A 24,346-nucleotide genomic window follows, 5' to 3' on the forward strand; every position below is an offset into this window, starting at 1 on the left:
TCCTTCAAATATTTAACTTGCTCCAAGATGGTGTGAGGTGCTTCCCTCAGCTCTTTCCAAGCTCACATGATGTTTGCTTGCACCCATCAGGAGGCCCATTAAAGCCATTGCTCATCCGGGGCCCAGCTTCCCCGAGGGTAATGACCCTCTGCAGATGCTCAAGCCCACCTCTGGCCAGGCTGCTCAGCTGTGTCCCCACCCCGCCCCACTGCAGGTACAAGATGGTCATTGAAGCCTGCTCCCTGCAGCCAGACATCGACATCCTGCCCCATGGAGACCAGACCCAGATTGGGGAACGGGTTAGTCGCAGCCTCCAAGGGCAGGGGAGGGGTTCGCAAAGCTGGGCCCTCAGCCACCATGCTCCCTGCCGTCACCATCACCGTGCTCTGCCATCTTTTTTAGGGAGAACAGGTAATTGAGAAATGAGATGGGGGAAGGCTGAAGAGTTGCCTGCAGTGGGATCAAAAAATCTCCTTGAGCCCTGGGCTGGTGGCTCTCCTTGACAGTTTTCAGTCTTGCTTGGTACAGAGGTCAGCTCAGCCCTTTCCCAGGCTGGAGATGACTTGACATCTCCATGCATGCCCCAAAGAGGTACTGAGAGCCCACTGGGCTCAGGGTTCTTCTTCCTGTTCCCTCTCCCTCCTCCATCAGTTTAGGCAAAGAGGACTCTCCCACAGCTGTTTCTCTTGGGTATGATTTAAATCCCCTCTTCCTCTGTCCGGGTTGTCATTGGCCAGATGGTCCCTAGCACGTACATGATGAATCTTCAAAGACATGGGAAATCCTGCTCCCCACTTCTGTATGAATTCAGTAAACATGTACAAGCCCCTCCTCTCTGCAAAGTGAGAAGGGAGCAGAGATGGACTGAGCCAGGCCTCCCTCCTGAAGAGCCCACAGGCAGGTAGGTGCCAGGACAGTCTCTCCAGAAGGGTTGTGAGGGCATGACCTTTCCTCCCCTTTGGTGACAGGGCATCAACCTGTCTGGTGGTCAGCGCCAGCGAATCAGCGTGGCCCGAGCCCTCTACCAGCACACCAACGTCGTCTTCTTGGTGAGTGTGCCAGCCGGTACTTCCCACGGGGCCTCATGCCTGGCTGACTCCTTGGCTTACTGTCTACAGGGACAGACAGACAGGAAGGCACAGGCACACACACACACACACACAGACGCACACACACATACACACACCACACCATCACCCAACAGCCTCCCTTCCCAGGGGCAAATCTCTCCTGCCAGAAATATTTCCTGCTCCTTGATGGAGAAACACAGGCAAAGAGAGCGCAACTGACCCACGTGGACTTCACACTGAGCTCTGCCGTAGCCCTGAGAAGAGGCGAGTGGTAGTTATAGGCAACCTCCCTGTAGCACAACCCCAATCTACCAACCCTTATTTAGCCCAACTGTAAGAGTGGTGAATACATGGAATGTGAGTTACCCTCCCCATCTCATGCCCAGAGCAGACTTTGCTAATCAAGCACAGCATTCTTTTCCATGGAAACTTAACTCGGCCTCAGACTCCTTCTCAGCACAGCACTCCAGGTAAGCCCCAGCAATCAAACATGAGAGAAAACTTAGTTACACCTGCCCTACTTTGTGCCAAGTTCTGGGTGAGGTGCCTTAGGTGATATTAAAGAACTCTAAAAGCCAGTCCTTGGCCTCAGAGGTTTAGAATCTGATGAGGGAGACAGGTCACCCACACTCAAGAGCCACAGCCCATTTGAAAGCCAAACTGTGTGATCTAGACTCTGGGCAGGGGGTCTTGTCCAGGGAGACAGCTGTGAGGGCTAGAGTAATCAGGGAGGGCTTCCTAGAGGAGGGCCTTAAAAGTGAGTCAGTCACATAGATCCAAGAAGAAATTTGAAGAGACTGTTAGAAGAAGGAACCTCAGGATTCTGATCCCAGCTTTATTCTTCACCCCACACACCGCTCAACACACACAAATACTCCCCACCAAACACTCTGTACACACGCAAACACTCTCCACCAAACACTCTGTAAATCAGGAAGGTTCTTAGTCTTTGCTACCATCCGGCACATGCACAGCACTTTACAAAGTACTAACTCCTTCCTGATCCCATGTGCACTTTGAACAACCTTGTTAGAGAGAAGCAAAGTGGATATTTCAGTTTGTTTCAGCTAACTTTTAAGCTCCTACACTGTCTCAGGCATAGGAACAGAGGGTCTCATTTCTTGGGGGCCTCACGGTCAGGGGTGGACATCCAACGATCAGCTCCGATTCTGTGTAGGGTACCCCTGGGCAGAGAGGACAGGCGAGGCATGGAAAGGACACAGGAAAGGCTAGGGTATCCCTGTGCAGAGAAGACAGGCTAGGTCAGGAAAGGACACAGGGAGTGCTCATGCTTAGGTGAAGCCCTGATGGATGAGGAATAGTTCACCAGACAGACAAAAGACAGATCAGCGCTCCAGGCAGAGGGAACAGCTCGGGCAAAGGCCTGGAATGGCAGGTTCCCTGGAAACCTGGAGCACAGGAAGTTTGGACAAGACAGATGAGAAGTGAGGCTGGAAAGGAAGACTGAGCAGGTGGTAGGCTGGATTAGTGTGCTAAGGAATTCGGACTTCGTAGACTATGGAGACCCAGTGGAGATTCAGGAATCAGGAAGCCTTGTGATTAGATCTGTTGGAGAGCGATAACCGATAGCCTTATTTTAAGATGAGGCAACTAAAGCCCAGAGAGGCTAAGTGCACTATCCAAGGCCACACAGCTAACTAGTGTCAGTCCCTAGAACAGAGCTGGTGTAACTCTGGCGGTTTTTGCATTCATTGCTGCCCTCTCTTCTCATACTTGTCCCTATCTTCTCCCCTCGACCTAGGATGACCCTTTCTCAGCTCTGGATGTCCATCTGAGTGACCATCTGATGCAGGCCGGGATCCTTGAGCTGCTCCGAGATGATAAGAGAACAGTGGTCCTAGTGACTCACAAGCTGCAGTACCTGCCACATGCCGACTGGGTGAGGGGCCACAAGGGGGTCAGGCTGTGGAGGGCTGAGGTGGAAGAGGCAATCTGATACCTTCAAAGGAGTTAATCAGATGTCTCAGGGGCAAGTGCTGAGGGCCACAGAGCAGAAGAGATGAGCACAGGAGAGCTGCATGCAGGCTGGGCGGATCAGGGAGACAGCTCAGGGTTTGGTATTACCTAGAGCAAAAGACATCACCTTTCCTGACCTGGGACCCCTGTGGGTACAAACAAGGCTGGCACCAGAAGTCTCAGAAGGCAGCAGACACTCAGTCCCTACCTCTGTTTCCTGTCTGGTTTGATGACTCACCACCCTAGCCTTGGGGAGCGCCCATTTGAATGGGCGTGCCAGCTTCCTGCTGCCTGGAGCTTCAGATTCAAGTTAGGATCAGACAGAAAACATGGAAACAAACAATGCTAGCAGTAATAGAAACTTTGATATTACCCATATGATGCAATTTTTGTGAAATCCCATGAAATTCCCATAGTCCTTAACATATAGACAATAGTTACTTCTCAAATAATTGGAAACGTTGCATTTTTAAGATGGAAATCATCTGACTTTTGAAATATGGGCCTTGCCTGACTCCTAGATAAATTTGCCTCTGAAAATTGAAGCCCTCTCTGAGCTTCAGGCCTGTGCTAAACAAGCCTTAATTCCCCCCAAAGAAGTCTTCCTTCTATTGTGGTAAGATCCTCCCTCCACTATAAAAAGGGAAAAAAAATTTAGATATATATTTTTTTAAAGCTATTGAAATAAGTGCAGGTTTGTATCAGTGTTTCTGTGATGACCCTTTCAGGTGAGACAATTCAGGAGAATTCCTTAGTTCAAAAAAGACACAGAGGTGTCTGGTTCCTTGAAATATCAGTGAGCAGGACTCCTGGGCATCCATCGCTAAATCCCAGTGTGGGGTGCGAATGGGGAACAAGAAGAGCAGGGGTGGGTTTCTAAATTAATGATGGGTCTATATGAGTGTGAAACATTGAGGGCTTCAAATCAAATAGTTTTACTGTTAAAGAGGCCATGCACACTTAGACCAACAGGTGCTTTCAAACATTCGGTGGAGGAGTTCCCGTCATGACGCAGAGGAAACGAATCTGATGAGGAGCCATGAGGTTTCCCTGGCCTCGCTCAGTGGGTTAAGGATCTGGCGTTGCCGTGAGCTGTGGTGTAGGTCACAGATGCAGCTGGGATCCCGAGTTGCTGTGGCTGTGGTGTAGGCCGGCAGCAACAGCTCCGATTGGACCCCTAGCCTGGGAACCTCCATATGCTGCAGGTGCAGTGCTAAAAAGACAAAAGACAAAACAAACAAACAAACAAATACGTGGTGGAACCTATCAGACTTGCCATGAGGAGGAGCGGTGGGTAATGTGCTTTTAGCTCGCTAAGTGTATGAAAACAGCTGCCACTGCTAGAGTCCTTAGGGATAACCAGACAGGTTGACCAGGATGCAGTAATTTGCTCTGCAAACCCTCCCATAGGAGTTCCCGTTGTGTCTCCGTGGTTAACAAACCAGATTAGCATCCATGAGGACCCGGGGTTGATCCCTGGCCTCGATCAGTGGTTAAGGATCTGGCGTTGCCATGAGCTGTGGTATAGGTTGCAGACGCGGCTCAGATCCCATGTTGCTGTGGCTATGGCTGTGGCGTAGGGCAGCGGCCACAGCTCCAATCTGACCCCTAGCCTGGGAACCTCCATATGCCTCAGGTGCGGCCCTAAAGAGACAGAAAGACAATAAAAATAAAAATTAAAAAACCCTCCTATAGACCACTGGGCAACCATGGAGTTTTCCCCCGGCCCCCAACCCCCGGATGTACCAGACTCTAAATCCTGGAGTGTGTTGGGAAGAGTAGGTTATCACTACTGGTCCCCTACAGTGGGCGAGCGGGAGACCTTTGTGGCGGGGGAAGGATGGGTGCCCTGTGCACAACCATCTCAAACCCCTCTGTCAGGCGGGGGCGTGACCTCCGCGCCCTCCCCTCCCAGCCAGCCTCCCGCTGGGCTTGTTTCTGTCTTTCCAGATCATCGCTATGAAGGACGGCACCATCCAGAGGGAGGGCACGCTCAAGGACTTCCAGAGGTCTGAGTGCCAGCTCTTTGAGCACTGGAAGACCCTCATGAACCGGCAGGACCAGGAGCTGGAGAAGGTGGGTTTATCCTGGGGGCCAGGTAGCCCAGGAGGGGAAGCTTCTGCTAGAACCTGGACTCACAAAGGCCTTCCTGGCCTCACTGGCCCCAAGAATCCCCCTTACAAAGGACAGATGTGGGAGCCGGGCATGAATTCACTTCTACCAGAGGAGAGCCAGTACCTGTGCCAGCTGCCCAAGGCAGAGCCGTGGTGAATGCCTTCCCCTTATTCCTGAGATAGTCAGATAACATTCAGTTGCAAGGTTTCAGATAATCAACTCAAACTGGCTAAGCAAGGAAAAAAATAGGGGTGAGGGAGTTAAGGATTTATTGGCTCATGAAATTGGCGAGTCTAGCGATGCCATAGCTTCAGATGGAAATGGATCCAGGCAGACGAGCAGTGCCATCAGGAATCTGTTTCTCCCCATCCATGGGCTCTGCCCCCCTCACAGTGGCTTCGTTCTCAAGGTTGCAGTGAGGGCCCCTGGTAGTCTCAGGCTTCCATCCTCCCAGATCAACAGCTCTGCTGGAAAGAGAGTGCCCCTTTCATGATAGTTTAGCAAAAGTCCCAGGGTTGGCTCTTATTGATCCAATTTGGTCAGGTGCCCACCCCGGAACAAGTCACTGTGGTCAGGGATATGGAACGTGAGGACTGACCAATCCCGGGTCACCGCCCACCCTGGGAGCCACCCTGGGAGCCACCCCACCCGAATCACAGAGACTGAGAAGAGGGGAGGGGCGGTCCTCTACAGGGAAATTTTGGTGCCAGTAGTTTATGAAGGAGGAGTAAATTCTGGCAAGCCAGGATGTGTCCATCTGGACTGTCCCCCAGGCGAGGGCAGCCTGGAAGCTGACAGCGGTGATCCTGGGAAGCGGTCGGTTGCCTCCTACCCTCCCTTGTCCCTTCCTCATACCCTGAGGACACTGGCTAGGCCCCATCTGTCTTACAGGAGACTGTGATGGAGAGGAAAGCCACAGAGCCACCCCAGGGCCTGCCCCGGGCCATGTCCTCAAGAGATGGCCTCCTGCAGGATGAGGAAGAGGAAGAAGGTAAGGACAGTAGGACTGGGAGTGAAATCGTGGCTGAGATCAGGCCACCCGTGAGGAGGCTAAGGTCTGGGGCTCTGGGAGTGGCGAGATGGGGTGCCTCTGATTAAGCCCCTTCCCCTCTGTGCACCTCAGTCTTTCTTTCTATAAGTGGGGCTGATGCAGCCCCCAGTCCCCCTCAGAAGGGTGCAGGGTGAAGCCACAGGGAGGGTTCTCACCGCCTGCAGAGGAGGCAGCCGAGAGTGAGGAGGAGGACAACCTGTCGTCGGTGCTGCACCAGCGCGCCAAGATCCCCTGGCGGGCCTGCGCCAAGTACCTGTCCTCCGCCGGCATCCTGCTCCTCTCGCTGCTCGTCTTCTCCCAGCTGCTCAAGCACATGGTCTTGGTGGCCATTGACTACTGGCTGGCCAAGTGGACAGACAGCGCCCTGACCCTGAGCCCCATGGCCAGGAATTGCTCCCTCAGCCAGGTGTGGCTGGCAGCCCCAGGGCCGGGGGGCGGGGAGCGGGGGAGGGCTAAGCATAGACACCCCCCCCAATCCCCTCGTTCTCTGCCCTGCCCAGGAGTGCTCCCTGGACCGGACCGTCTACGCCATGGTGTTCACAGTGCTCTGCAGCCTGGGCATCGTGCTGTGCCTTGTCACATCTGTCACAGTAGAGTGGACGGGTCTGAAGGTGGCCAAGAGGCTGCACCGCAGCCTGCTGAACCAGATCATCCTGGCTCCCATGAGGTAGCCCTCTCCCCTGGACATGCGGGGCTGTGGGCCAGTCACGGTTCTCTGGGCCTCAGGTGTCCCATCTATAACATGGGGATATGCAATCTCCAGCAGGCTTCGGGGGCTGGTGACTCAAACTGACGGTGTGGGTAAAAGTGCCCTCCTTGGTGCAGAAAGCAGAGGGAAACTGGCATTACTCAGCCAGACACGGTGCTAGGAATTTTATGTGATTAGCTCATCTAATTGTCACAACAGCCCTTCAAAGAGCATCTGCAGGCGCTGCATTAATGTTAGTTTCCCCTCCCTGGGCAGGGTTCGACTCTCCCCTCCCCTGCCTCTCTCTCCTCGCTCAGCTCTACTACAGGTTCTGACCCCAAGGCCCCACAGGTAGCTGTTCTAATCTCCTGTGATGGGATGGACAAAATCCCAAAGCCTGTTTGGTGTGGAAGAGATTTAAAGCCAACACTGCCCCATTAGCTGGTCAACTTGGTTTACAAACACAGCAGGCAAACAGGTTCTCTGGCCCCTCCTCAAGGCCAGACCACCCCATCTGACCCTACTTTTCAGGCTCATGAGCGCTCTGCAGCCCCCAAGTCACAGCCTCCAAGTTTACTTACTTGCTCTTTGTCCCAGATCTGTGGTTCTGAACCTCACTGCTTAGGGCTGGGCTCGTTCCGGGTCACAGCCAGAGTGCTGACAGCGGGTATGGTCTTGCGGGGTCAGCCAGCCAACAGGCTGTCCCCTGGACCCTGCCCCCCACCCCCGGGAAGGTTGTCCCTCTGGAAAGAACTCTGTGTCACCAGGAGGACAGCTGCTGAGTGAGTCAGGGTGAGTGAGCAACTGAGAACGGTGGCCGTGGTCACACGTGGGCTGAGGGTCAGAGAGGCTAGGAAGGGGCCAGCACCCCTTTGGGTGGTTGTGGAAATTCTCAAGGACACAGGCCAGATGTCTAAGACCTGCAAGGCAGACCTGAGGATGACTTCAGAGACACTGAAACAAAACAAGTAACTACCTTCCTTCGGTAAACAGGAAGGACATGGATAAACGGATGAGTAACTTTTCCTCTGGTTGCCTCTTAGGTTTTTTGAGACCACGCCTCTTGGAAGCATCCTGAACAGATTTTCATCCGATTGTAACACCATCGACCAGGTACACAGGACAGAGACCCATTTCCCCAGTTCAGAGAGCGGTCAGGCTCCCAGGAGCTTTTCCTGTCTGACGCTGGCTTCTCCAGACTGGGTGACCAGAGCCTTGGGTGGGAACCCAGTGGCCCCTGATCTGATGATCATGCTGCCTCTGGGCCTGGGGCCTCCCCTGGGAGACCCTCACAATAAGGCTAAAAGAAATCACATCGCTTTGGCTTCCAGCCCAGCCCACTCTGGCTCACGTTGCAGCATAATCTGAACCAAGGTGCCTGATTTTGTGCAGAATAGTCATTTGGATTTAGCCCAGGTTCTTTATTTACCGTCATAATAGATGGTGAGAACACACAGCCCTAATTCCTGGTCTCAGGGATAAGACGTGCCTGTAATAAAGAAAGACAGCAAAGCGTGAGGGCAGGTAACACCCTGATGCCAACGAAGTACCAAGACTGCCCTCCCTCTCTCACCCGCCCCACCCTCAGCACATCCCGTCCACGCTGGAGTGCCTGAGCCGCTCCACCCTGCTCTGTGTCTCAGCTCTGGCCGTCATCTCTTATGTCACACCTGTGTTCCTTGTGGCCCTCTTGCCTCTGGCCGTCGTGTGCTACTTCATCCAGAAGTACTTCCGGGTGGCATCCAGGTGACGGCAGCTCTTATGGTGGCGGGGGGAGGGGTGGGGGGCGGGGGCGGGCAGAGGTGAGGGATGGAAGGTGCTTTGCAGTGGGCGCTTTGGCACTCTTATTAGAATCATCGTCATGGCTCAGTGGAAATGAATCTGATTAGCATCCATGAGGACACAGGTTTGCTCCCTGGCCTCGCTCAGTGGGTTAAGGATCTGGCATTGCCGTGAGCTGTGGTGTAGGTCGCAGATCCCAAGTTGCTGTGGCTGTGGCTAGGCTGGTGGCTACAGCTCTGATTCAGCCCCTAACCTGGGAACCTCCATATACATGGGTGCGGCCCTAAAAAGACAAAAAAAAAAAATCATCGTCATGAAAGCAATACAGTCATGTCCCCCCAAAAATGGAAAATTAGAAATATTCATATCACACTATCCTAATGTAGCCATCTGTCAGCACACATTCCTGCCGTGACTCTCTGAACTATTTCCTTGGGTGATATGCTCAGGTGTGGAATTGCTAGGTCAGGGTGTATGCACCTGTTTAATGCCCTTGGTTCATTTTGACAAAATGCTTCCCGGGAGGTTTGTATGATTCCAGTGACCAGGCTGACTGCCGATGCATAAAACCAGAGGGTGCCTGGAGTTTCCGTTGTGGCTCAGCAGTAACGAACCCAACCAGTGTCCATGAGGATGAGGGTTCAATCTCTGCCCATGCTCAGTGGATTAAGAATCCTGCATTGCCATGAGCTGTGGTGTAGGTCACAGACCCCACTTGGATCCCGCGTTCCTATGGCCGTGGCGTAGGCAGGCAGCTGCACCTCCAATTTGACCCCTAGCCTGGGAATCTCCATATGCTGCACATACAACCCTAAAAAGACAAAAAACAAAAACAAAAACAAAAAACCAAAAAACAGAAGGTGCCTGATATGAGAGATCTTATGGTAAACCAGCACTCCCAGCCCACGTGGGTCCAGAGCACGGCTGGAAGCCTTCCCTTGAGGGAGCCTCTCACAGCCTTTCTCATTGATCACATTCACCTTCACGAGCCTTGGAGCCACACAGGCCTCTTTCCTACTCAAAATTGTCTCTGAGAATGTTCTCTAGGAGGTTCTTTCTGGGAGTGATTCTGTTAAGCCCCTAGATTCAAAGAAGTGGAGGGACAATTTTAAATAATCTCTAAGCCAGGATTTCTCAAGCTGTCAATTACAACCTCTCAGTGGGTCATGAAATCAAGATCATGAATGACCACCCGTATTTTTTTTTTAATGAAATAGAATAGAAACGATCAGACTGTATTTGCAGAGCAGCAGGAAGCTTTGCTTCATGAAACCTTTGTTTGGGTTGTGTATGGGTGTGTTGATGTGTGGGTGTGTACTGATTTGTGATGTGAAATGTGTTTCTTACTAGGGGTTGCGGTCAGAAAGTCAGAAGGCACCTCTCCCAAGTACACAGAGTTGGTTAGACATGAGTCAAAATGCTAATCGGCAGTAATAATGATTAAATTTAGATACATTTTGGCCATAATTACCTTGCCCACAAGGATCAAGATTTGTATAAATGGCTTTTTGCCTGGATGATCCCGGGTACCCACAAGGAACATCATGCACTGATATTCACAAAATCACAGTGGCTTTTTTAAAACACAGGCAAGCTGTTCTACAAAGTTCATTTCTTCTGCCAGAGAAACCACCCTGTTCCCCTGACACCCATTTTGTCCCTGATGACAATTTGTCCAGGAAAGCTGCTTCCTGCATCCCGGCCTGGCCTCGTGGACACTAATACACTTACGAAGGTGCAGCTCTGGGGAGCAGGCGTCATTCTGTTGCCATGGAAACCACAGGCCTCTCCCTCTCAAGGAGCTCTTTAGATCCTGGCCTGTGATGTGCCGAAGCCTGTCGAGGTTGCTGGGGAGGGGCCTGAAAGCTTGGAGTTTGGGTCTTCCTGTCCCAAGGTGCAGGTTGCTCGCCTGTGAAAGGGAACTAACGCTGCCCTCCGAGCCTTTACCACAGAGTGAGGCGGGGCAGCAAAGAGAAGGGACAGATGCAGACAGGAGGGGGTGACGCCCGGGATTACAGTGACCATTCCTGCTCTGCTTCAGCCCCTACATAAACGAGCTCATCCAGTCCTCACAACTGCTGGATGGGTGGTACCCTTGTTTTCCCTCTTTATACAGGCCCGAAACTGAGGTCCAGAGAGGTGAAGCCATTCACCCCCACAGCAGTGGGGGATGGAGTGGGATTCAGACCCTGGCTGAGCCCCAGGCAGTTCTCTTGACCATTCGTTCTGCTCCCCCCCCCCACCTCCGCCCCTCCACAGGGACCTGCAGCAGCTGGACGACACCACCCAGCTCCCACTGCTCTCGCACTTTGCCGAAACGGTGGAAGGCCTCACCACCATCCGGGCATTCAGGTACCAGATTCACCCCAGGGGGTGGTGTGGAGCCAGGGTCACAGGTCATGACATTCAGTTCTCAAGACTCCACTTAGGAAGGCTCAGGACGCATGTCTTCCAGCCTCTCCTCAGGCCCCAAGGAAGGTCCACCTGAGGAGTCAGGCCCCCTGGGCTCCAGCTGTGATCCAAAGTGGGAGAAGCTCAGGCCTAGAGCCAAGCTCAGGGCCTCCGTGAACTAAGGCAGAACAGGAAAGAGAGGAGGCTCAGACAGTTCCTCACAAATCAGTGCTGGAAAGGCCCTTACATCTCGTGGGCCCGCCCTGAGGCTGTCTTTCATTGAGCCAAACACTATGCTGAGAATTTTCCATGCCAGGCTCATTCATTCTGCACTGCAACCCGAGATGGAAATCTTCATCTCATTTCTCAGGTAGATTCTCGGTAGGGTCCCGCAAAGGCCAGACTTGAACTTGCTTGTTCATTCAACAAACATTTACTGAGTGTTCACCAAGTCTCATGCCAGGCACTAAAAACAGAGATGAGTCAGATGAGCCTCTGCCCTGGAGGTATTTACAGTCCAGGCTTTGAGCAGGCCAGGACAAGCCCATGTGACAAAGAGTCTGAAAGAAAATGGGGAGTTCCCATCGTGGCTCAGTGGTTAATGAACCCAACTAGGACCCATGAGGATGAAGGTTCGATCTCTGGCCTCACTCAGTGGGTTAAGGATATGGCGTTGCCATGAGCTGTGATGTAGGTCAAAGACTCAGCTTGGGTCCTGCGTTGCTGTGACTGTGGCGTAGGCCGGCTGCTACAGCTCCGATTCGACCCCTAGCCTGGGAACCTCCATATGCCATGGGTATAGCCCTAAAAAGCAAAAAATAAAAATAAAAAAGAAGAAGAAGGAGAAGAAGGAAAGAAAAGAAAGTGGGACACAGGCTGTGGGAGCATAGAAGGGAAGCAGTCATGGAAGGCTTCACTGAGGAGGTGTCATCAGCGCTATAGCTTGACAGGAACATCTGAGGCTGCCTCGGGAATGGAAGGGAGTGTTGCTTCCCACCTCAGTCTCTGTCTGAAGTATAATGGTGTCTCTCCTCCAGACAGATAGGCCAGAGACCCCCTGACCCAGATATGGGGCTCTGGTCTCTAAGCCTCACCCAGAGAGTGATTCCAGGTTATTTTTAGGATGGCACAGCTGCACAGGGTGTGACAGTAACCATGTGACCCTAACCTTGTGTCCAGGACTAACACTAAGGCTCAAGGATCAGCTCAGAGGGTCCAGCAAAGCCTGCATCTCCTCCCTCCAATCCCCAGAGTACAGCTGCAGCCCTGGTGCGGCACGGCAAGCCCCATTCACGTGTGAGGCATCTGGGGCCCATGGGAGGTCCTCTCTGGGGTCTTGTCTGAGTACATCAAAGCAGAGCTCTGCGCTGGCTGTGGCTTTTCTCCCCGGGCATCTGCTGCCACCATGCAAGCCTACGCTGTCTTCCCCACAGAAGCGCCTTGGAGCTTGATGTGACTCCAGGCCTTCCTCCCAGTCTCCTCCTCACAAGCCTGAGCTTTCCCAGTTCCTTCCACTTCCAGGCCCCTCTGCACTCCTGGGTCTAGCCTCTACTCTCAGTTGGGTGATGTTCCTCTTAGAATTTATGTCCTGGGAGTTCCCATCGTGGTGCAGTGGTTAACAAATCCGACTAGGAACCATGAGGTTGTGGTTCGATCAGTGGGTTAAGGAGCCAGCGTTGCCGTGAGCTGTGGTGTGGGTCGCAGACGTGGCTCGGATCCCACGTTGCTGTGGCTGTGGTGTAGGCCGGCAGCAACAGCTCTGATTAGACCCCTAGCCTGGGAACCTCCATATGCCACGGGAGCAGCTGTAGAAAAGGCAAAAAGAGGAGTTCCCGTCGTGGCTCAGTGGTTAACGAATCCGACTAGGAACCATGAGGTTGCGGTTCGATCCCTGGCCTCGCTCAGTGGGTTAAGGATTTGGCGTTGCCATGAGCTGTGGTGTAGGTCACAGACACGGCTCAGATTCCGAGTTGCTGTGGCTCTGGCGTTGGCTGGTGGCTATGGCTCCGATTAGACCCCTAGCCTGGGAACCTCCATGTGCTGCAGGAGCAGCCCTAGAAAAGGCAAAAAGACAAAAAAAAAAAAAAGAATTGATGTCCTTGAGGCCTTTGGGCGGCTCCTGGGGCAGAGAGAGTCTGTGACTTTCCTAGAGCGAGCCAGATGCCCTCAGTAGGGTCTGAGTGGATCGCAGCATCCTGCAGCCAGCCTCAGAGCAAGCCTGTGGTCAGCCAGAAACACTGCTACCCAGAGTCCCCCTTCACCCTGCACCGACCGGATGGATGATTTTTCAATTTGACTGAAGGACTTTTTAAATCATCCCTGGATGTGTTGAATTCATTGGCTTTTGCCTGGCGGCCTGCCCTGCTGAGAGCTAACGACCGTCTATTGGTTGTACACTTAACTATGTACCAGGCACATGTGTGGATTATTGCATTTAATCCTCTCAAGAGCCTCATGACACAGGTAGGAGAAGCCAGGTTCTACAGAGGAGGCTGGGTAACCAGCCCGAAGTCACATAGACAGTGAGAGCTGGAGCTGGGCTTGGAACCCAGGCCTGTCTGATCTTCTGGTTTTTCTGCAGGCCCTGCTTTTACCCCCCAAAAAAAGTTTCAAGAGTGCCCAACACTGAATGGTCGTTTCAGTCCGTATAGGAACTATTACTATCCCCATTTTACTGATGAGAAAACAGTCTTGGTCCTGAGACACAGCCAATCATGGTAACACTCAGACTCTAACCTGGGTCTGCATGGCCCCAAAGATGGGGCTCTTTCTATGCCCTTCACACGGCCACACACCCATCACAAAAGTGCCTCATCTCACACACACCCTCGGGCACACCCACTCTCCACACTCCTGTCACCCACACATGCTCTCACACAGACAGGTCTTCAACACTCACTTACTCAAACCCTCAGGCATATGGTTTCACACTCCCCTCAGACACTTCACCCCCCCCCACACACACACACCTACCCCATGGCTGGGCGGTCACACCCTCTCACACCTCAGAGACTCACTTTGCTCTTCCCACACACATGGTTCAGACACAGGCAGTCCACCCAGAGCAAACACTTTCTGGAAGTGAAAAGCAAACACCCAACAAGATCCATCTTGAGTCCCTCCAAGTCTCCTCAGCTGTTTGCCTGAGACCACGCTGAGATGGCTTTCATTCATCCCTTCAGCTGCCATCAAACAGGTCCTCTTGCCGCCTCCTCGAGGCCCGGCCCAAGCCAGCCAGGTCCGAGGGGGTGGCCAAGGAGAGTGATACCAGGAGCCCAGGCCAGTCAGAGAGAAGAGGCAGAGCCATACCAGGTAACACAAAGGAGAGCGTGATGAGGGCATGTGGCAGGAAAGAAGCCTCCAGAGTTCCTCGTACAGAAACATCCCATCTGGAGTTCCCATCGTGGCACAGTGGTTAATGAATCTGACTAGGAACCATGAGGTTGCGGGTTCGATCCCTGGCCTTGTTCAGTGGGTTAAGGAGCTGGCGTTGCCGTGAGCTGTGGTGTAGGTTGCAGATGCAGCTCGGTTCCGCGTTGCTGTGGCTCTGTCGTAGGCCGGTGGCAACAGCTCTGCTTAGATCCCTAGCCTGGGAACCTCCATATGCCATGGGAGTGGCCCTAGAAAAGACAGAAAAAAGAAAAGAAAAGAAAGATCCCATCTGCCTTAGAAGGTCAGGGAGAGTCTATTCATTCATTCAACAAACATTTACTGTAGTTCCCGTTGTACGCAGTGGAAACGAATCCAACTAATACCCATGAGGATGTGGGTTTGATCCATGGCCTCGCTCCATGGCTTAAGGATCCAGTATTGCCGTGAGCTGTGGTATAGGTCATAGATGTGGCTTGGATCTGGTGTTGCTGTGGTTGTGGTGTAGAAAAAAATTTACTAGCTAAATTTACTAATTAAATTTACTAACAATTTACTAAATTTAATTCACCAGTGTATGCCCAGTGCCAGGTGCTGGGCATACACTGGTGAACAAAACAGCCATGGTCTCCATCCTCATGGAGTTTACAGTCTAGTGAGAGAGACGGACCATAAACAGCTAGAAAAACTAACCTATGAGCAAAGAGTGTGAAACAATCAGGCTGCAGAGAAGAAGAACAATAGGCCGGGAAAGGCCGATCAGAGGAGGTGCCATTTAAGGTAAAGCCTGAAGAATGAGAGGAGTCGGCCTTGGGAAGAGCAAAGAAAAAAGCATTCCAGGAAGAAGGAACAGCATGTGCGAAGGCCTTGGGGTAGGGAAGAACGTGGCATTTCACAAAACTGACAAAAGGCAAGCAAAATAATAAACTACTTTGCTGTAATGCCTGTGGTGACAACACAGTGAGCATGGGAATTTGTGGCATGGACGGAGGCTGGTGAGGTTGGCAGGAGCTGGCTCACCCCGGCTTCTGACGAGGAGGTGATTCTTCATCCTGAAAGTCATTGATATTTGAAGCAGCAGCAGAGAGAGGATGCGATTTATGATTTAGAAAGATGATGCTGGCTGCTGTGCGGAGAACGGTCTATAGGGAAATAGCAATAGACCTATTAGGAAGCTGATGCAATGGCTCAAGTGAGTTTGCGGTAGGCAGCAAGCAGGAGGGAGGCAGGCAGAGGCAAGGGCTATGCTGGAGGTGGAAATAGGAGGATGAGGAATTGGCTATGAATCCAGGTGATTCCTAGGGTTCCAGTCTGAGCAACGGGGTGGATGGAGGCGCCCTTTATTGTAACGGGGCAGCCCCGCAGAGGAGAACAGTTCTTGAGATGAAAACAAGAGTTTGAAGGAGGTGGCACTCTTGATGGGTTTGAATGAGCAGAAAGGAGCTGGAAAGGCATTCGGGGGTGGGGGGGAAATGGTACATATAAGGTGGCAGAAGGGGCACATCTGGGGGCTAACGAGGCGCAGGCAGCCCCCTCCGTAGGCGAGGAGAGCGCTGGGGGCTGTGTGGACTGAGAATATTCCCCCTCACCCTCCTCATCCTCCCGCCAGGTACGAGGCCCGGTTCCAGCAGAAGCTCCTTGAATACACAGACTCCAACAACATTGCCTCCCTCTTCCTCACGGCTGCCAACAGGTGGCTAGAAGTCCGCATGGCAAGTGCCCCCTCCCCTGGGACAGGGGGGTCCTATAGGGCTGTGGAGCCAGTGCAGGGGCCAAGCGGGGACCCGAGGGTCAGAAGAGAGGATGGTTACCGGCTAATGTGCACACGGGTGGGCGCCGAGCCCTCTTGCTTCTCCCAACCCTGGTGGTCCTCTCTGTGTCTGACCTGAGCCCCCCTTCCTTGTGTCCCTGCCTGGAGGCTTGTGCATCTGAGGCGTATGCCAAGAGCGAGAACAGCTGTGTGTTTAGCTATGACAAATGTGTGTCTGAAGTGGGTCATAGGACACAACACGTGTGAGCCAGCTGGTGAGACGTGCGTGTGCTGCCGTGTGCAGGTGGCTGGGGCTCGGGGAGCATAAGCTATGTGCACATGTCATCTCCTGGGCTCCGGCCTCCACGTGCCCCCGTGTGTGTCTGATGTGTGTGTGTGTGTGGCGGGACTGGGCTGAGTCTCAGCTGAGCTGCTCTCTGCAGGGAAGGAGCTGGGTGGGGGGTGCTGGGACTTCAAGCCCTGAGGGCGCAGGCCAGCTCCACTCCCTCTGCAGGAGTACATCGGTGCATGTGTGGTCCTCATCGCAGCTGTGACCTCCATCTCCAACTCCCTGCACAGGGAGCTCTCTGCCGGCCTGGTGGGCCTGGGCCTCACCTATGCTCTAATGGTGAGTGGCAGCAGGCAGGGCAGGGGCAGGGTCAGCCAGCAGCATCCAGAGAATCCCAGAGCACCCTCCTCCACTGAGAGACTCCCAGGCCCTACCCCAGGCTACATTGAGTCTGATGCCAGTGGGACCGTGTGGGGAGGAGGGTTTACTGCAGGTCTCTGCCCCTTCGCCCAGGGCCTGTAACCCCCAAGCCTCCAGGAGGGCCCCCTGATCAGCCAATGGTGAGCAGCAAAAAGCAGCCTCAGCTCTAAAAAGGGCCATCCCATAGATGCAAACTATTACATTTAGAATGGATAGGCAGTGTGGACCTACCTGCTATATAGCACAGGGAACTATAGCCACTCATTTGGGATAGAACATGATAGAATATGAGGAAAAGAATGTATCTAGATATATGACTGAGTCACTTTGCTATACAGCAGAAATTGACACATTGTAAATTTAAAAATTTTAAAATAAAAGAAGGACCATCCTGGCAGTTCCCGTTGTGGAGCAGTGGAAACGAATCCGACTAGGAACCATAAGGTTGCGGGTTCGATCCCTGGTGTTGCTCAGTGGGTTAAGGATCTGGTGTTGCCGTGAGCTGTGGTATAGGTCACAGACGTGGCTCAGATCCGGTGTTGCTGAGGCTGTGGTGTAGGCTGTACAGCTTCAATTAGACCCTTAGCCTTGAAACCTCCATAAGCCGCTGGTGCTGCCCTAAAAGGACAAAAGACAAAAAAAAAAAAAGAAGAAGAAGAAAAAGAAGAGGAAGAGCCATCCCAGTGGCCAGGGACAGGACCAAGTGATCATTGACCGACTTACTGTCCACAGGTGTCCAACTACCTCAACTGGATGGTGAGGAATCTGGCGGACATGGAGATCCAGTTGGGGGCAGTGAAGCGCATCCACGGGCTCCTGAAAACCGAAGCTGAGAGCTATGAGGGGCTGCTGGGTGAGGGGCGCAGGAGGACTTCTGGGGAAAGGACCCAGAGAGGATGTGTGTTTGGGTTGACGGGGGCCCGAGGAGCCGGGGGGTAGGGGGCCACTCCTGGATGCCAGCTGTGGCCCACGCCTGGCTGACCCCCAGCCCGGCCCCCAGCACCATCGCTGATCCCGAAGAACTGGCCGGACCAAGGGAAGATCCAGATCCAGAACCTAAGTGTGCGCTACGACAGCTCCCTGAAGCCGGTGCTGAAGCATGTCAACGCCCTCATCTCCCCAGGACAGAAGGTCAGGGGCGGGGAGGGCAATGGGCTGGACAGCCACAGGACCCCTCACAGTGACAAGGCGCAGCCCACCTCCCTCTCCCTCCCTCTCCCCTTCTCCTGCTGCCCTCACTCACCCACCAAGGAACTAGACACCCCAGGCTCCCTAGGCTTAGAGGGGGCTTTGTCAGGGGCCCCCTTCAAATGGTCAGGGGCTCTCCCAGGACCCTGGCCCCCAAGCTTCTGAGCAGGGTCCTGGGGCAAGGGGCGAGGCCTCCCTCTCCTGGGGAGGGAGCCCCTGTCTGACACTCTGATCCCACTCTGACCGACTCCATCCCTACTCCCCCTCTGCTCTGACACTGCCCCCCTCCTATCTCTTTGTGTGTGTCTCTCCCACTTTGTCATTGTTTGTGGCTGTTCATCTCACCATCTCTGGCCTTTAGATGTATTTCTGTCCTTGCCTTTGGCTCTTCCCATTTGTCTCCACCTCTCCCATCCTTGTTTTTTTTTTTTTTTGTTTGTTTGGTTGGTTTTTTGTTTGTTTTTTTGTTTGTTTTTTTGTCTTTAGGACTGAACCCACGGCATATGGAGGTTCCCAGGTTAGGAGTCAAATCAAGCTGTAGCCACTGGCCTATGCCACCGCCACAGCCACAGCCACACAAGATCTGAGCTGTCTGTGGCCTGCACCACAGCTCACAACAATGCCAGATCCTTAACCCACTGAGCAAGGTCAGGGATCGATCCTCACGGGTCCTAGTCAGATTCGTTTCCGCTGAGCCACACAGGAACTCCCTCTCCCATCCTTCTGTATCACTATATCACCACCTCTGTCTCTGTCTCTGAAATGGTCCCTTGCTGAGGTTCCTGTTGGTACCCATGAGCCAGGAAGCAAAGGAATCAGAGGCAACTCCAGTTTAAGGTGGGGCACCCATGAAGACCACACTCAGCTACTCTATGCCCTCCCACCACACACAGTCACATAGAGAGACACCCGTGTGCCTGGCTCCCCTGCAGCCATGTACCGGCACAGCCAGGCAAGTGGGAGCCCCCTCTAGACCCACTGCAGGAAACAAGTCCAACCCTGGGGCCCAGCCCTGGCTAAACAGAAGCTGGTCAGAAAACCAGGGCCAGAAGAGATACTGGGCCCTCCCACATCTGCACAGTCCAGAGCCAGCACTAGATGCTCCCAGCCACCCCGGGTGCCACAGTGTACCTGCTCCTCTCTTTCCAGATTGGGATCTGTGGCCGCACGGGCAGTGGGAAGTCCTCCTTCTCTCTCGCCTTCTTCCGCATGGTGGACATGTTCGAAGGTGAGTTGGATGAAGCCACCAGAGGAGTCCTCAGGCAAGGGTGCGGTCAGACATCACAGGAGGCTGAGCCATCACTGCCTCCCCCCCGCATCCTCGTTGGGACCCACGTCCCAGGCAGACCCTGTCCCCAGCATCACGGACTCCCCAGTCCTTGGTGCCCCACCTGTGACACTGTGCACACAGGACGCATTATCATCGACGGCATTGACATTGCCAAACTGCCTCTGCACACCCTGCGCTCGCGCCTCTCCATCATCCTGCAGGACCCCGTCCTCTTCAGCGGCACCATCCGGTGAGCTGCACCACCCCACATCCCGCCAGACCCCGCCCCACTCCTCCCGAGCTGGGGCCTGGAGTGGAGGGGTGGGCGAGGCCAGGAGCCTCCTTGGGCACTAAGGGCTGGTGCTGGTTCTTCAGTGCTTCACCCTCATGCCTTTCGCTTCCCTGTGAGGCCTGGACAGACCCTGGGAGGGGTCCCCCACCCCTCAGCCTGGGGTGCTTTCCTTCACCCACTGCCACCTTGCTGCCCCTCCCAGCCAAGCCCCCAAGTCAACCAGTTCTCTCTCACTGCACCCTTCACCAGCCTTAACCCTCTGCATGTCCCCCGCGGATGGAGCCAGGACACTGGTCCCCTCCCTGAGGGCTTTCTGTGTCACCCTCCAGATTTAACCTGGACCCAGAGAAGAAGTGCTCTGACAGCACGCTGTGGGAGGCCCTGGAGATAGCCCAGCTGAAGCTGGTGGTGAAGGCGCTGCCGGGGGGCCTCGGTAACTACTAGCTGAGCACTGGTTGGGTACCTGTAGGGGCTGGGGAGGGAAAACTCACACTCATGTCTTATCTTTGCCCAGAGTTTTGAGTCTAGGATCTGGCAGGACCCCAGAGACCAATAAGATCTACTTCTCACCATGCAGGAGCTCAGAGAGGTCAAAGGACTTGTCATAGGTCACACACCTGGTCCGTTCAGGATCTGGCCCCTCCTGCAGGATACTGGTCACTTCCCAAGTATGTGACAAGTATATTCAGCCCTGGTCTCCCTGTCCACTTGCCTGACCAGTTCTGCCCTGAGGAAGGAGAAGACTGACCAGGCAGGGTCACAGGCTCAAGTTGCTCAGCAAGGCTACTGGGAAGACCCTGTCCCCATCCCGGAGGTCAGCAGAGCCCTGATGTATCTGCTGCAGCTCCTGGGGCAGCAGGGGGCCAGCCAAGCCTTGACTTTAGAATATCTCCCCACCAAGAGTCCCGCACAAGCAGCACCTATACATTCCGTGACACGCTCCCTCCAGAACCGCCCAGGGTCACAGCCACGCATAACTCCAGGGGGGCGCTCTTCTCCTTGTGACTCCTGCAGATGGCACCTGCGTTGTGTAAAGGTGTGGCAACCCTGCACACACCGGCACCCACATGCATACTTACATATTTGCTCCTGTACACCCGTTTCCTTACACTCCGAAGCCACACCATCCACTAAACTCACAACACAGGATAGACTCAGGGAGTTCCCGTCGTGGCGCAGTGGTTAACCAATCCGACTAGGAACCATGAGGTTTCGGGTTCGATCCCTGGCCTTGCTCAGTGGGTTAAGGATCCAGCATTGCCATGAGCTGTGGTGTGGGTCACAGATGCGCTTCGGATCCTGTGTTGCCGTGGCTCTGGTGTAGGCCGGTGGCTATAGCTCTGATTAGACCCCTAGCCTGGGAACCTCCATATGCCGTGGGAGTGGCTCGAGAAAAGGCAAAAAGATGAGAAAGAAAAAAAAAAAAAAAAAAGAATGAACTCAGCCCTGCCCTGCTTCCCCGGGGGCTGTTTTCAGATGCCATTATCACGGAAGGTGGGGAGAACTTCAGCCAGGGCCAGAGGCAGCTGTTCTGCCTGGCCCGGGCCTTCGTGAGGAAAACCAGCATCTTCATCATGGATGAAGCCACGGCTTCCATTGACATGGCCACGGTCAGTGCTGGGTGCCCCCATGGGCTGGGGGTCTTGGGAGTTTCCAGGGGTATTAGGGAGAAGTTTGCACAGAGTAGTCCTGAAGTTCAAGTTGCTTTTAACATCAAGGGTCATTTGGGGCAGAAAAGGTGAACGACTGACTCCAGGTAGTATCAGGGCATAGCAGCCATACACACAAGGTGCACACGGACCCACAGACCTCACACCCATCCCCTACCAGACAGCACACTCAGACACACTCAGGACGCACACATGCACACAACCAACCACCCAGCAGGCTGAGTCCAGCTCCTGAATCCTGGGAACCTGGTTGGTCTTGTGAGGATTAGAGCCGGGGGAGGGGGGGGGGGCAGGGGTGGGGTCACGTGGGAGCTGGGCCACAAACCTGGGCCCCACATCCCCAAAGCCAGGCCCATCAGCACCCACTGGGCAGGTGAGCCAACAGCTGCTGCTCCCACCTGGCAGGAAAACATCCTCCAGAAGGTGGTGATGACGGCCTTCGCAGACCGCACTGTGGTCACCATCGCGGTAAGGAGCCCCCTGAGGGGGTGTGGGGGGGACACCCAGAGAGAGGGCTGCTCTCTGAGGCTGTCAATCAGAGAGCAGCGTCTGTGCTTACCTGTGCCTGGTAACTGCAAGAAGACCATGGAGCAGTGCAGGGCGAGGGGTCTGGCAGGCTTCAGGGAGCCTGGATTGCAGGATCTGGGGTGTAGGAGGCTTTGCACCTGCACCCCCCTCAAACCTCCCTGCTGTCTCTAGGTTCCAAGGCCCACCCCTGTCCCAGAGCAAATGGGAGATGGGGGCCTTGGTGGATCTCTGAGTCTTGAAGCCTGGAGGTGGGGGCAGAGCTAAGTCTCGGTGAGGGAGAGGGTGGCATTAGCAGATGGAGGGCTTGGAGTCGCCCCAGGAAAGGGCCGTCACCACAGAGAAAGGACATCTGGCCACATGACTCCTCATCCAAGTGCAGGAGGGACGCCCTCAACTGCCCCAGCCCTGTCCCCGCCACCCTGACAGCCCCTCCTGCCCCGCCCAGCACCGCGTGCACACCATCCTGAGTGCAGACCTGGTGATTGTCCTGAAGCGTGGCGCCATCCTCGAGTTTGACAAGCCCGAGAAGCTCCTCAGCCAGAAGGACAGCGTCTTCGCCTCTTTTGTCCGTGCAGACAAGTGACCCACCGCCCAAGGGCCATCCCATGCCCCACCCTGCCCCCACCTCCTGCCTGGGTTTTCTAACTATAAATCACTTGTAAATAAAGAGATGGGTTATTTCCTACTGAAGGCTGTGGGTCTGGTGGAAAGGGACTAGGGCAGGCTGTGGGTCCAGTGGAACCAGGAGGTGTACTACTTCAGGCATGGATGGATCCAGGTGTTTGACATCAGGGGTGATGGGTTCCATCTTCTTCTCCCTTCCCCATAGATGGCCATTAGCACCTTCAGCTTATAGCCCTCCAAAAAAGAGACACTCTTTCCCAATAGTTGCAGCCAAAATCTTGGGAGCAAATCTCAATGGACCAACTTGGATCCCATCCCACTCCCACCCAATCACTGTGGTCAGAGGGCTACACTGGCTAGACCTGAATCACATGTCCCCATCTCCATCCCATGTACAGGGACATTCAGAAGAGGGAGAAACCACAGTACGTATAGCATAAGTCAGCCAGGTGGTGACTGGGAGATGCTGAGACCCAAGCACTGGGGGGGTATAAAACCCCCCTATAGCTGCTCTCAGAGTCCCATGTGCATCATGAAACAGGAGTGCACACCTGTCCTCAGCCAAGAAATGGAAGGTGCTCATTTACATATCATTTTGATATCATTTACATTTTGCCTTCAGTATTGGCTGTACTTGGCCCTGAGGTGCGGACCTAGGAGACATGGGCCTGCAACCCTCTTGCTTGCAAGGTGCTCAGAATCATATAACATAAGGAAAGCCCACCAGTCATTGGAGAGGGGCCCAGCAGAGCTTTCTGCTTGTCCCAGGAGTCAGAGGAGCTCAGGAGGGAGAGTTGTGTGAGGCCTGGCTGGCTGCCTGGGAGAGGCAGAATTTAGGTTGGGCATGGGAAGGGTGGGAATTAGACAAACAGAGAGATCGAGAAAAGGACCGACAGTGGGAGGGGGAATAAGATCAGAGAGTCTTGAATGCCAGGACAAGACTACACCCAAAGGGGAATTGGAGAAGGTTTTCGAGAGAGCAATGGACCTGACAAGTAGAGAGTTGGGGGGAGACGAGTATGAGGAGCAGAGCAGGAGGAGGCTGAGCTCTTTAGGTGGGGGGCTTTAGGTGGAAAGGGTGAAGCAAGGAACAGCTGAGGCCTCGAGGCCACACCGTGAGGTAAGTCCTAGCCTTTCTAGCTCGGAGATGTCTCTGGGGGCCAAGCAGCCCCCTCCACTGTTGGGCCTCCAAGAAGCAGAGCCTGAGGAGGGAGAAGAGGATTCCACCAACCCTCCTTCCCCCCACCAAGGGATTGAAGGGAAGAAGCATGGGCACTGGGGCATGGCATGGCCCACACTGAAGTCTTGCAGAGATGCCCAAGGCCCTCTCAGACCAACCCCTCTACAGCACCCCTGGTGGTTGGCCAGTTTTGATTTGGATACCCCACAGATGTGAGTCATCCCTGGTCATTAGAACTAACTCTTTCATATGTAAGAACAAAGCCTACTTCTGTTCCACTCAGTGTCTACACTGGTTCTATACTTTGGCCTACACAAAACGACCAGTCCATCATCCTTGGACCCCAGGGGTTTCCCAAACTCCCTGGGAAGGCTTTCCAAGATTTTTTTTCTGATGGCTGAACAGCTGTAGTTACCCCAGAAGTTTCCTATGTGACTCTGTCTCCTTGAGCTCCCTACTCAACCTGTTTTCTTCTCCCCACCTGAAGCACTATATCTCTGGTAATTTATCCCAAGACCATACTTACCATAAGTAGTAGAGGGAGCCCAAGCCACAGAACAACCCTAGGCTGATGCCTGAAGTAGAAACACCACTCCCATTCAGGCCAAGAGCCTGGGACCCCCAGTGCCTAAACCAGCCTGAACACAGCCCCTCAAACCCAGGTGCCTCCAGCCTAAGGTAGAAGGAATCTG

The 24,346-nt window shown here is 54.0% G+C and overlaps 1 protein-coding gene and 1 long non-coding RNA gene across 6 annotated transcripts in view; one reads left to right on the forward strand and one right to left on the reverse strand.

Moving 5' to 3' along the window:
* ABCC8 (ATP binding cassette subfamily C member 8) overlaps nucleotides 1-22,535 on the forward strand; it is an 89,606-nt gene extending 67,071 nt beyond the window's left edge. For 3 of the 5 annotated variants that reach the window (XM_047776185.1, XM_047776187.1, XM_047776186.1), the window contains 20 exons: nucleotides 215-299; nucleotides 969-1,049; nucleotides 2,833-2,970; nucleotides 4,998-5,123; nucleotides 6,054-6,153; nucleotides 6,378-6,619; nucleotides 6,714-6,880; nucleotides 7,945-8,014; nucleotides 8,490-8,647; nucleotides 10,943-11,035; nucleotides 16,053-16,155; nucleotides 16,708-16,821; nucleotides 17,635-17,755; nucleotides 17,903-18,033; nucleotides 19,240-19,318; nucleotides 19,502-19,610; nucleotides 19,982-20,085; nucleotides 21,129-21,262; nucleotides 21,728-21,790; nucleotides 22,296-22,535. In XM_047776185.1, the coding sequence (XP_047632141.1) occupies nucleotides 215-299; nucleotides 969-1,049; nucleotides 2,833-2,970; nucleotides 4,998-5,123; nucleotides 6,054-6,153; nucleotides 6,378-6,619; nucleotides 6,714-6,880; nucleotides 7,945-8,014; nucleotides 8,490-8,647; nucleotides 10,943-11,035; nucleotides 16,053-16,155; nucleotides 16,708-16,821; nucleotides 17,635-17,755; nucleotides 17,903-18,033; nucleotides 19,240-19,318; nucleotides 19,502-19,610; nucleotides 19,982-20,085; nucleotides 21,129-21,262; nucleotides 21,728-21,790; nucleotides 22,296-22,433 (2,356 nt within the window). In that variant the 3' untranslated portion in view covers nucleotides 22,434-22,535. Of the gene's footprint in view, nucleotides 1-214; nucleotides 300-968; nucleotides 1,050-2,832; nucleotides 2,971-4,997; nucleotides 5,124-6,053; nucleotides 6,154-6,377; nucleotides 6,620-6,713; nucleotides 6,881-7,944; nucleotides 8,015-8,489; nucleotides 8,648-10,942; nucleotides 11,036-14,256; nucleotides 14,387-16,052; nucleotides 16,156-16,707; nucleotides 16,822-17,634; nucleotides 17,756-17,902; nucleotides 18,034-19,239; nucleotides 19,319-19,501; nucleotides 19,611-19,981; nucleotides 20,086-21,128; nucleotides 21,263-21,672; nucleotides 21,791-22,295 lie in introns of those variants that run through there. The other 2 variants (XM_047776188.1, XM_047776189.1) reach the window with 2 other exon arrangements.
* LOC125125334 (uncharacterized) lies at nucleotides 5,424-7,685 on the reverse strand. Its single transcript, XR_007134408.1, has 3 exons — nucleotides 7,483-7,685; nucleotides 6,369-6,553; nucleotides 5,424-5,626 (listed from the first exon to the last, which is right to left on the reverse strand). It is a non-coding gene; the product is annotated as an uncharacterized LOC125125334 (long non-coding RNA).
* Nucleotides 22,536-24,346: the final 1,811 nt, after the last annotated feature.

Source organism: Phacochoerus africanus, chromosome 4 (assembly GCF_016906955.1).
Source record: "Phacochoerus africanus isolate WHEZ1 chromosome 4, ROS_Pafr_v1, whole genome shotgun sequence".
In the NCBI taxonomy this organism is placed as follows: domain Eukaryota; kingdom Metazoa; phylum Chordata; class Mammalia; order Artiodactyla; family Suidae; genus Phacochoerus; species Phacochoerus africanus.